The sequence below is a fragment of the Dendropsophus ebraccatus genome, unplaced genomic scaffold (genome assembly GCF_027789765.1).
Source record: "Dendropsophus ebraccatus isolate aDenEbr1 unplaced genomic scaffold, aDenEbr1.pat pat_scaffold_1202_ctg1, whole genome shotgun sequence".
In the NCBI taxonomy this organism is placed as follows: domain Eukaryota; kingdom Metazoa; phylum Chordata; class Amphibia; order Anura; family Hylidae; genus Dendropsophus; species Dendropsophus ebraccatus.
The window spans coordinates 11,741-22,542 of record NW_027208619.1 but is presented as its reverse complement, the minus strand read 5'-3'; the positions used below and the strand labels follow the sequence as shown (position 1 = coordinate 22,542).

Sequence of the window (10,802 nt, the reverse complement as noted above, 5' to 3'; positions counted from 1 at the left end):
CTGTATCTCACTATTCACTCCCTGGCTGTATCTCTGTATCACACTATCCCCTCCCTGGCTGTATCTCTGTATCTCACTATTCACTCCCTGGCTGTATCGCTGTATCTCTCTATCGCCTCCTTGGCTGTATCTCTGTATCTCTCTATCCCCTCCCTGGCTGTATCTCACTATCCCCTCCCTAGCTGTATCTCTGTATCTCTCTATCCCCTCCCTGGCTGTATCGCTGTATTTCACTATTCACTCCCTGGCTGTATCGCTGTATCTCTCTATCGCCTCCTTGGCTGTATCTCTGTATCTCTCTATCCCCTCCCTGGCTGTATCTCATTATCCCCTCCCTAGCTGTATCTCTGTATCTCTCTATCCCCTCCCTCGGTGTATCGCTGTATCTCACTATTCACTCCCTGGCTGTATCGCTGTATCTATCTATCCCCTCCCTGGCTGTATCGCACTATCCCCTCCCTGGCTGTATCTCTGTATCTCTCTATCCCCTCCCTGGCTGTATCTCTGTATCTCTCTATCCCCTCCCTGGCTGTATCGCTGTATCTCACTATTCACTCCCTGGCTGTATCGCTGTATCTATCTATCTATCTATCTATCTATCTATCTATCTATCTATCTATCTATCTATCTATCTATCTATCTATCTATCTATCTATCCCCTCCCTGGCTGTATCACAGTATCCCCTCCCTGGCTGTATCTCTGTATCTCACTATCCCCTCCCTGGCTGTATCTCTCTATCCCCTCCCTGGCTGTTTCTCTGTATCTCACTATCCCCTCCCTGGCTGTATCTCTGTATCTCACTATCCCCTCCCTGGTTGTATCTCTGTAGCTGTCTATAACCTTCCTGGCTGTATCTCTGTAACAAAGTACATTCCCACAATGTACTTTATATCTACGAGACTACATTGTCGAATTAGTGGCTGGCTAGAGAGTGGATGGCGCTACTGCTGTGTTTGTGTCCGGCTGTATCACTAGGGTGGAATTGAAAATGCAAATATGCATCACAGGGCTCTAGGACCCTGCCGGCTGTCATCTTCTCCCCAGTCTTGGGTACGTCACAAGCCGGGATCCACGTCACAGACTGGTGGCATTTAGCCCACTCAGCCGATCAGTTGGATCATGACGTAGCCGGCAGGGAGCTCAGAAGACAGCCGGCGGGTCAAGGAGCGGATGCGGCTCTGCGCGGCCACCGGGACAGGTGACTATAACTTTTTTTTATTTCACCCCCACCCCCTGCCCGTAGTCCTGGACGGACTTCTGCTTTAATTATGTAAATGTCTGTGGTGTTTCAGGAGGGGGTTAATAAATTCCTCTAATTAATTATAACTGGCATAGATAAATTTCCACTGATTTCTGCCTCGATGCACACTTCATGCCATCCTTAATTTTCCTATTAGAGAAAATGATCAAAATAGGACTCAGTGAAGCATAGCAGGACGAGAAAAAAACCCTCATGTCCGTAATTGTGGACGATACTTGTGATACAGTCAGCATGTACATCCAGATGATGTTATCTATTCCAAAGAAGAGAACATAGAGAAGCACCAGCCTCAGCACATCCTGAGCCGCCTTCGATTCGGCAGCCATATTCCTGCCACCATTATGGCTTCTGATGCTCTGAACCTGTTGCCGATGTCTGTAGAGCGTCCGTAAAATGAAGTAACTGGTAAAAGCCATAACCGAAACAAAGGCAAAGTCCCTGGCAGACACAGCGAAGCCATTGAAGATGTAACTCATCTGATCCGGGAAATAGACGCAGCAAAATCCCAGGTTTAAGGTGAATTGAGGTGCGCTGATATTTCTTGGTAGAGCAGAAAAAAATGGCGCCGCAATACACACGGCCATATTAAGCCCCCACAGGGAAACCAGAGCCAGAGCCAGATACTTCATATCTTTCAGTCTAACACAGGACCATTTTAGATTGGGGGCGATGGTAACAGCTTGTAGTACGCTGAGCAGGCTGGTCACACATACGGACAAAGCACGCACAATCCTGTAGATATACACAACTACTTTACAATAGACATCATTCAGAACATGGTTTATTCCAAAGACCGTCATTGTCTGAGGAACGCCTCGCGTGAGCAAAACCATCAGGTTAACAAACGCTAAATGGGAAAGGACGACGTCTACCGGCAGGAGTTTGCTTCTTTTCCAGAGTATATTTGTATAGGAAAGTAAAATGATGCAATTACTTATTATACCGACACTCGTCTGGAAGAAGAAGAGCCCCCCTTTAATAAGAACGCAAAGATCCATTTTATATGGAGGCAAGAAAGGAGGGACTTGTAACTGTGGCTTCTGCAATCGTCATTCACTGGAATCCATTGTCGAAGGTTTCTTGTCGGTGAAAAGAACTCTGAATCTACAGAACAGATGAAGAATTATAATAAACAGGTTTTAGCTATTATTTCATTTGTCTTCTTGTTGCTCTGGTCCACAAGATCCATGTTTAGGCTATGTTCCCACAATGCAAATATAAGGGCCGTTGTTACAAAACATTGTCCATCATTAATGATCATGAACATTAAATGGACCTTATTTGCCCTCGTTTTTACAATGTGAGAACATAGCCTTAGAGTCTGAACTTGACATGAAATATTTAATATAGTGCTAAGCTATGTCAGGGGGTATACAGTATAGAGGAACAACTACAGAGGTGTGTGTGTGTGTGTGTGGGGGGGGGGGGGAATATACAGTATGGAGGCCTAACTATAGGTAATTAAAGCGACTCTGTACCCACAATATGAGCCCCCACCCCACCCCAAACCTCTTGTATCTTCGGATAGCTGCTTTTAATCCATGACCTGTCCTGGGGTCCGTTCGGCAGTTATTGTCCTAAAAAAACAACTTTTAAACTGGCAGCCCTGTGCTCAACTGGCACGGCCTAGATTGTGTATGCATTAGGCTGGCACAACCTCTCTGTCCCTCCTCACCACCCTCTTCATCATTAGGAATGCTCAAGGCAGATTGCCTACTATTCCTCACCTGTGTCAGCACGGCACATGGGCTGGATCATTAAGGCACCTGTGCAATGTTAGGACAGGAGAAAATGTTCTAGGGGCATTCCTAATGATGAAGAGGGTGGGGAGGAGGGATAGAGGGGTGGTGCAGGCCTAGGGCACAGATATTCTAGGCCACGACCGTTGGGCACGGGGCTTCAAGTTTAAAAGTTGTTCTTCAGGACAATAACTGCATCACCTGCCGAACGGACCCCAGGACAGATCTTGGATTAAAAGCAGCTATCTGAAGGTACAAGCGGTTTTTTTTTTTTTGGGGGGGGGGGGGGGGGGGGAAGATCGTGGGTACAGAGTCGCTTTAAACTAAAAGTAATTTACAAATCTGTTAAACTTTCTGGCACCAGTTGATTTGAAAACTATTTTCATTTTCTGGAGTACCCCTTTAAGTCCCCTCCCCTTACCATTATCCTGAGATTGTGTCATGGCGTTCTCGTCAGGAGTTTGTGGTAACTTATTTGCTTTTTAATACAGACATGTTTGGAGGATTTCTGAAATGCTTTATTCCAAGTTCTGTTCCATTAGAGTGGAAAACCTTTAATAACCGTTACTTAGAGAAACGGTTTTATTGCTTTCCTTTAGTAGGATCTGTTCCTGCGAAACATGAAAAAAATACTATTTTATGTTTAATATCGATTCAGAACAGCTGGAGGTGCTGTATTCAGTCTGCTGAATCTATTGATCTGTGTGTGTGTGTGTGTGCGTGTATAAATATATATATATATATATATATATATATATATATATATATATCATTTGGAGAGAGAGAGAGAGAGAGCTGATTAGGACATCTGCTTTCCACAGGATGACATGAATGGTGGGTATCTGCCCTTACGATAGTGATTCATACATTTGCTATGTGTTTACAGCAATATGACATTTGGGAACATCGGCACCTGCACTTACAATTACATGAGGTTTATCATTAAAGTCTGAGCTTGTGAACTGCAGAGAATCTTCCAATAATGTTTTACATGACAAAACATGCAGCTCTTATGCATGTATTTGATTGACAGCTGTGGAGAGACGCATGCTGCTGCGCATTTCCCTGGGCTGTATCTCTAGATTGCAGCAGGTCTCAGGAGAGCGACCCAGTGCGATGAGAGACATTTTATATATCTGCAGAGTGCTGGAGAAAGGGGAGCAAGCTGGGTGGGAGGACGATGATCAGCAACTGAGGAAAAGCAATGCATTGTGGGATTGCTGAGCAACTGCCCAATCAGGAAGTACAGCCACAAAACACAGACTGCCGGCATCCCATTGCACCTTGGCTATCTTGCCTCTGAAATGCAATAAACCCAACTTATGCTACTTAATTACACACTGACAACTTTTTGTTCTTTATAAATGTGTGGGGGTAGGCCACAGCTTTTTTTTAATTTTCTTAGAACTATTTTAAACTTTTAACATATATTTTTATACTGTGAGGATAGGACCTTGCGCTGTCGCCTTCCTGGCGAGGACACCGGAATGCCAGGCCACCGCTCCGGCGGTGGGCATGTCTTAGTTGTTCTGCCGGGTGCCTCGCCGATGCTTCTCCTTCCTCCTCTGCAAGGTCCCCCCCCAGCGCCAAGCTGTGACAACAGTATTAAACAGTCAATAAACACATACAAACAAATAAACTTCTTTCACAGAAAAAAACATTAGGGAGGGTGGGTGGGGAAAGCTGTTTAACCTCTGCCTGTCACGCTGGTGTGGTGTTCTGCCACTTCCTGCCAGTTACTTTGTTAGGCTATTTCCCCGCCCCCAGACCGCCCCCAACATGGACCGCCTTCTAGGTGCTTGCTACGCCCCTGTCCCCGTCAGTCACAGTCACCGGCTGCTTAGCCAGCACCAGTGACCCAGACTGCCGGCATCCCATTGCACCTTGGCTATCTTGCCTCTGAAATGCAATAAACCCAACTTATGCTACTTAATTACACACTGACAACTTTTTGTTCTTTATAAATGCGTGGGGGTAGGCCACAGCTTTTTTTTAATTTTCTTAGAACTATTTTAAACTTTTAACATATATTTTTATACTGTGAGGATAGGACCTTGCGCTGTCGCCTTCCTGGCGAGGACACCGGAATGCCAGGCCACCGCTCCGGCGGTGGGCATGTCTTAGTTGTTCTGCCGGGTGCCTCGCCGATGCTTCTCCTTCCTCCTCTGCAAGGTCCCCCCCAGCGCCATAGGTGGGCTGTGTACCCCTACACTGCACACCTACCCCCACTAACCAGAGTAAATAGGGCCCTTTCAATGGCATCCTGAAGACCCGAAAGGAAAATATCCAGACCGATATCATTAAGATGTACGCCATCTTGCAACATCAGGCGCCTGTTGTCACCTTCTAGCTGGCGATGGCGTATCGCAATACCCCCTCTAGTCCTGACGAATCCTGAGATTCGAGTATTCAAGATGCGCCGTGCCCTCTCAATAGCCCCGGGGTTCCTGGCACCGTTCCATACAACTCGGGGCACTATCTCCGACCAGACTATAATCGAATCACTAAAGAAGTCGGACATTCTGATTAAATCTGATCTAATCACAGAAATCAGCTCAGCCAAACGTACAGAACAAAGGTCATTGCCACCCGCATGAATTACTAGCACGGCAGGACCATGGACCTGTTTGCTGATGGCAATGACCTCTGATAAAACTCTGAGCCAGCGTAAGCCTCCCACACCCCTCCAGGAGACATCGGCCTGTGAAAAACCTAAACTTAAGCCGCCAGGGCGGCAAGAGGCCCGCTGAGCAGCCCTGTGTATGAAGGAATGCCCGATCAACCAGACAGCAGGACGGCGTTGACCTGAAATACAAAACATGCAATCAGTAAGATAACAAATTCGGCCTTACATAACGTTTGTAGCAGTCAGAGGCCCACCTCCCCAAGCGTCTAACAGACTCCCCAGACATGCCTAGTGCATCCGCTACCGTGGCCGCACCTATTCTAAAGGAATGCGTGCCGTACTCCTTCGGATCAGCCCCAACAGCTACCAAACATTTTTTAAACAAAGATTCAAATTGGTACTTCGTTACTGCGGAACCATCTTCGTGAACCAAAAACTGGGGAAGTGTGGTCTCTGGCTGGGCTGGCCGAATTTTTACATATTCTTCCACTAGGTGTACCGGGCAGTAATCCCCACTTAAACGATTGACAGCTAACCAAGCCCCTGCAGCGTATATATCTGTCTTGGATTTTCTAATGAAGATCTTAATGGAACTGGGGAGGATAACTACATCAGGCAGGAGGAGCCCTGACGGCTTAGTCTTTGATAAGGCTACTAATTCGCTAACCCGCAGGGCCCCAAAGAAAGCTAAACTAAATGCTGCCTGAAAAACGACTACTTCATAGGGGGAAGAACACAACTCTCGCAAACTAACTATTAATTGCTGCAACAAAGAAAAGGAAATGGGTCTACGCTTGTCCCTGTGAACCACTTCTTTCTTCCATCCCCGCAAAACTAATTTTACTGCAAGATCCTTAGTGGAATCTGCGAGACCCCAGAGTCTAAGCATGAACGAAACCCCAGACAGACGTTTTCTTGCCACCATGGCGGATACCCCTGCCCTTCTAAGGTTTGTTAAGTAAGTCCACGTAACCTGTTTACAAACCATGGGATGCGACCAATCCAACCCTGCTGCGCATGCCAACCACTCCTCCCATGCCTTACCGTGACTAGACCACGTAGCGTCTGATAAGGATGATTCCAGCAATGGCCTCAGGTGTTCACCAGCTCCCAAAGAAAAACTGGGCATGGCGCTCCTTCCCGTTGTGCCCGAGGATGCAGCTCCCTGAAACGACTCCACTGAAAACGGGAAAGAGAATCAGCCATAGAATTATTCTCACCTGGGACGTGCTTAGCCCTAAAGACTATGTTATATTGCAAACATCTCAAAACCAAGTGACGCAACAATGCCAAGACTGGTAAGGACGTTGATGTCAAATTATTAATAGCATACACGACACTCAAGTTATCCGTCCAAAAACGAATCCTCCTATTTGCCATTCGTACAGCCCATAACTCCAACGCGACAAGTATCGGAAACAATTCTAGTAGGGTTAAGTTTTTTGTAAAACCTTCAGACTCCCACGAATGCGGCCATGGCTCGGCGGACCATTGGTCCTCAAAAATTGCGCCAAAACCATGGCTACCTGCCGCATCCGTGTATAGTTGCAGGTCTCTGTTATCCAACTCCTTTTCCCTGAAGCACGAAATACCATCGTACTCCTGTAGAAAGGAGCGCCAGGTTCTCAAATCGGCCTTCAGGGAAGCCGTCAGTCTTATGTAATGTGACGGTTGGCGTCCGCCAGCCGTGGCCATGTACAGGCGGCGAGAGAAAACTCGCCCCATTGGCATTATCCTGCAGGCAAAAACCAGAAGGCCCAACAATGACTGCAAACTGGCGCAGCCTGACCTTTTTAGCTAAGAGGCATTCGTCTATGGTCGACAGTAATCTTGCTAACTTTTCCGGTGGCAAACCCACCACCATACGTTGCGTATCAATTTGAACGCCCAGGAAGGATAAACATGTTGTTGGGCCTTCTGTTTTTCCCTCAGCAACAGGAACCCCAAACTTATCCATGAAAAACCTAAAAGTATCCATGGCCTGTTGACAAGCTTCCGTGCCGGCCGAACCAACAAACAAAAAGTCGTCGAGATAATGCAACACCGACGAGATGCCCGATTCGTGCTCAACTACCCATTCCAAAAAGGAGGAGAAAATCTCGAAATACCTGCACGAGATCGAGCAACCCATCGGCAGGCACATGTCGACGTAAATCTGCCCATTCAAATGACAACCGAGCAGATGAAAACAATCCTCACGAACCGGGAGAAGGCGGAAGGCAGACTCTATGTCAGACTTACCCAAAAGGGCTCCGGGGCCAACCTGCTCCACCAAACGCAACGCCCTGTCGAAGGAGACATAAGTAACCGCCGCCTCCTCCCGGCTAATACCATCATTAACAGACTCCCCAGGTGGAAAGGACAAGTGCTGGATCAATCTGAATTTGCCTGGCTCCTTCTTTGGGACCAAGCCCAAAGGCGAAAAACGCAAATTGTCCATGGGAGGCTCCAAAAAGGGGCCAGCCATGCGACCCATAGCCACCTCCTTATCCAGCTTGTCCTGTGCCACCTCAAGATTCTCATTAACCGAACGTAAGTTAGTAACAAAACTCAAACTAGAATTCTGAACATGCGGTATGTAAAAACCCTCTGAAAATCCATTAATGAGGAGCTCTGCCTCCTGACTCCTGGGGTATTGCTCTAGCCAGGGGCGCATCTTTACCACGCTCACTGGCGTCCTCGGGTTTCCCACCGCTGCTAGGTTTTGTAACTGCCGTCTTACCTCGTTTGAAACATCGGATTGCAGAATGAGCACCTCCGCAGATGGAGCACTCGTGTTTAAAACGACACGAGGCGAAGAACCTGCAGTGGCCCTCATTGAATAACCAACAGGCCCCAGAACGCTTATTGGCTGCCCCTGAGGGGGTTCCGCTCGAAGCAGCCAATGACTGAAAGGGGGGCCTCTGCTGCGACATCATCAATTGGATCCATACGTCGGTCGCCTTTGTAGCCCATCCGACCTCGGGCTGCAGAGCCAATCGCCTCCTGAACTCCTCGTCGTACCGCCACCATGCAGATCCACCGTGCAATTTATAGGCGGTATGAATAGTGTCCATGTAAACGAAAAGCTCGACAGCCTTGGTAGGGTATCTAGATGTCAGGATACCGGACATCGTAGTGAAGGCCTGAAGCCAGTTAGAAAAAGTCTTGGCCACTTTGGCCTTCTTATCCTCAGATTTGTCAAAACGCTTTTCTTTGTCTACTGTTAAATGGTCGACCGATATCAAAGACCATATGTCTACATATTCATTAGCAATAATTTTTTTCCTTAACTTCGTTAGATAGATGTGTCCCCAAGGGGGCCACCCCACAAAAATGTGAATCTTTAAACATCAAACCCGCTGATGTTGCCATCGCAGCCGGCGAAGACTCCGCCGCTGGGGAATGTAAGCAAGCTCCTACAGAAGCCGCTTGATTTTTTGACACCTTATCCAACACTGTACGCAACATGGAAACCACTTCACTTTCCCCACTAGTAACCACCTGTGGTGTATGAGACCATGCCCGAAGGCAAGCCAACTCACCTTCGGAGACACGCAGAGGTGCAGAACCAGGGTTGGAGACAGAAGGCTGCGGAGCCGATGAGGTGGGGGGGGCGAGCATGGATCCTGTATGAGAAGATCGCTCAAGCCGGGACTCCCTGCTACTCCGCCTTGATGACCCACGGCTTCTGACCCTGCGATGAGAACTGTGTCGCACTCTGGACTCTCCAGACGATGAAACAGAGGAAGGTGAGTAACGCCTGTGTCTTGGTGACCTGCGGTAGCGCCTCTTGTGGCGCCTACTTTCTTCATGTTCCCTGCACGCTGACCTGGGACGGTGGGATCCAGAAGCGTGGGAAGTGCGCCTGCGCCGCTTACGGCCGGCAGATTTATAGGACTCAGCTGAAGAGGAGGAGGAGCTGCGGGTGGCATGTCTATCCCTTCTGCTATGCCTGCGCTCCCTACTCTGCGACCTGCTGACAGAGGCAGTGGAAGCTCTAATTGATAGAGCCTCATCAGGGGGAGAATAGGGCTCTACATCAAAGAATTCACTGCTGGAGCTATCCTGTCCTGCAGTTCCTGCTGGGGAACCAGCAGGTGGCGCTGCAGTGCAAGGGACGGGAGGCACGGGAGCTGAGCTAGGTTTTGGCACACGGCCAAACCACCTAGCCAGCCGACCTGGAGGAGGAGGGGAGGAGAGGGAGCAGGAGGGGGGATCCCCACAGCCCTGGGAAGAACAGAGGGAACCGGAGGGCAGGCAGAGGGGGCACTGGTGGAATGGGAGGAAGCAGCAGCCGCTGTGATCCCTGAATCTAATGGAGAAGCCGACACACACTGCCCTGAGGCAGCTGCAGCTGCTGTTCCCTCACTCTGAGCAAGGCGGGCTCCCCTGGCTGCAGAGGCACGCACCGCCATGGACACTCTCCTATGCCCCTGCTCAGGGGGACCTTGCAAAGGGGCCTTCCTGGACTTTGCAGCCTTTGTACCTGTGCTGCGTCTCCCACCAGCCGGGGGAGACGGACTCAGTCGGGCGGGAGCGCGGGCCGTCCGTTGCGGCCGTGTGGATTGGGGAACCGTCGGGTCAGCAGGCAGGGAGACTGAGCTGACCAGGGGAGCAAGCCATGCAACCCCTTCCAGCCGAATCCGTTCCTGGAGACGGGCCAGGACATTGTCATCAGCCATGACAGGAGGTAAGCCAGCAAAAAGCTGTTTAACCTCTGCCTGTCACGCTGGTGTGGTGTTCTGCCACTTCCTGCCAGTTACTTTTGTTAGGCTATTTCCCCGCCCCCAGACCGCCCCCAACATGGACCGCCTTCTAGGTGCTTGCTACGCCCCTGTCCCCGTCAGTCACAGTCACCGGCTGCTTAGCCAGCACCAGTGACCCAGACTCCCCCTACCCTCGGAAAGAGCTGTCTATAGATGAGTAATAATTTCTTCCAGAGAAATCTCTCGCTTGTCATACATTCCCAGTCATCATTAAAGGGAAACTATATGGAGGGTAGGAGAATCTAGTACAGACAGCTGAGGATGGAGGGAAGTTTCTTACCTTCATCCTCGGCGCCGTTTCCATGATATTAGGAGTTTAATCTTTATGCTAATTAGGCAATTTGATGCACTGGGGGCTACCATCCTCCGTGAACCAAAACGCCTGTATAGATTAACCCTTTGAGGACCAAGCCCAAAATGACCCAGT

The 10,802-nt window shown here is 49.0% G+C and overlaps 2 protein-coding genes across 3 annotated transcripts; both read right to left on the bottom strand.

Moving 5' to 3' along the window:
* Window positions 1-1,321: 1,321 nt before the first annotated feature.
* On the bottom strand, window positions 1,322-3,609 carry LOC138774982 (olfactory receptor class A-like protein 1). Its single transcript, XM_069955749.1, has 2 exons — window positions 3,423-3,609; window positions 1,322-2,366 (listed from the first exon to the last, which is right to left on the bottom strand). The coding sequence occupies exon 2, from the start codon at window positions 2,258-2,260 to the stop codon at window positions 1,322-1,324; it is 939 nt and encodes a 312-aa protein (XP_069811850.1). The 5' UTR covers window positions 2,261-2,366; window positions 3,423-3,609.
* Window positions 3,610-4,949: 1,340 nt separating this feature from the next.
* LOC138774981 (uncharacterized) lies at window positions 4,950-10,481 on the bottom strand. Of its 2 annotated transcripts, XM_069955748.1 has the most exons (3): window positions 9,152-9,967; window positions 6,672-6,806; window positions 4,950-5,806 (listed from the first exon to the last, which is right to left on the bottom strand). In XM_069955748.1, exons 1-3 carry the CDS (start codon window positions 9,228-9,230, stop codon window positions 5,208-5,210), a joined length of 813 nt encoding a protein of 270 aa, XP_069811849.1. In that variant the 5' UTR covers window positions 9,231-9,967; the 3' UTR covers window positions 4,950-5,207. The 2 variants fall into 2 exon arrangements, with proteins under 2 accessions (XP_069811849.1, XP_069811848.1); XM_069955747.1 differs by having other exon boundaries at window positions 4,950-6,806; window positions 9,152-10,481.
* Between the last annotated feature and the right edge of the window lie 321 nt (window positions 10,482-10,802).

Bases quoted from the DNA above. Each gene is read 5' to 3' on its own strand.
- LOC138774982 (XM_069955749.1), bottom strand. From the start codon at position 2,260: ATGGATCTTTGCGTTCTTATTAAAGGGGGGCTCTTCTTCTTCCAGACG.
- LOC138774981 (XM_069955747.1), bottom strand. From the start codon at position 9,230: ATGCTCGCCCCCCCCACCTCATCGGCTCCGCAGCCTTCTGTCTCCAAC. The intron at 6,807-9,151 runs GTGAGTTGGCTT...TCCCGTTTTCAG, and splicing joins ACCTCTGCGTGTCTCCGAAG to TGGAGTCGTTTCAGGGAGCT.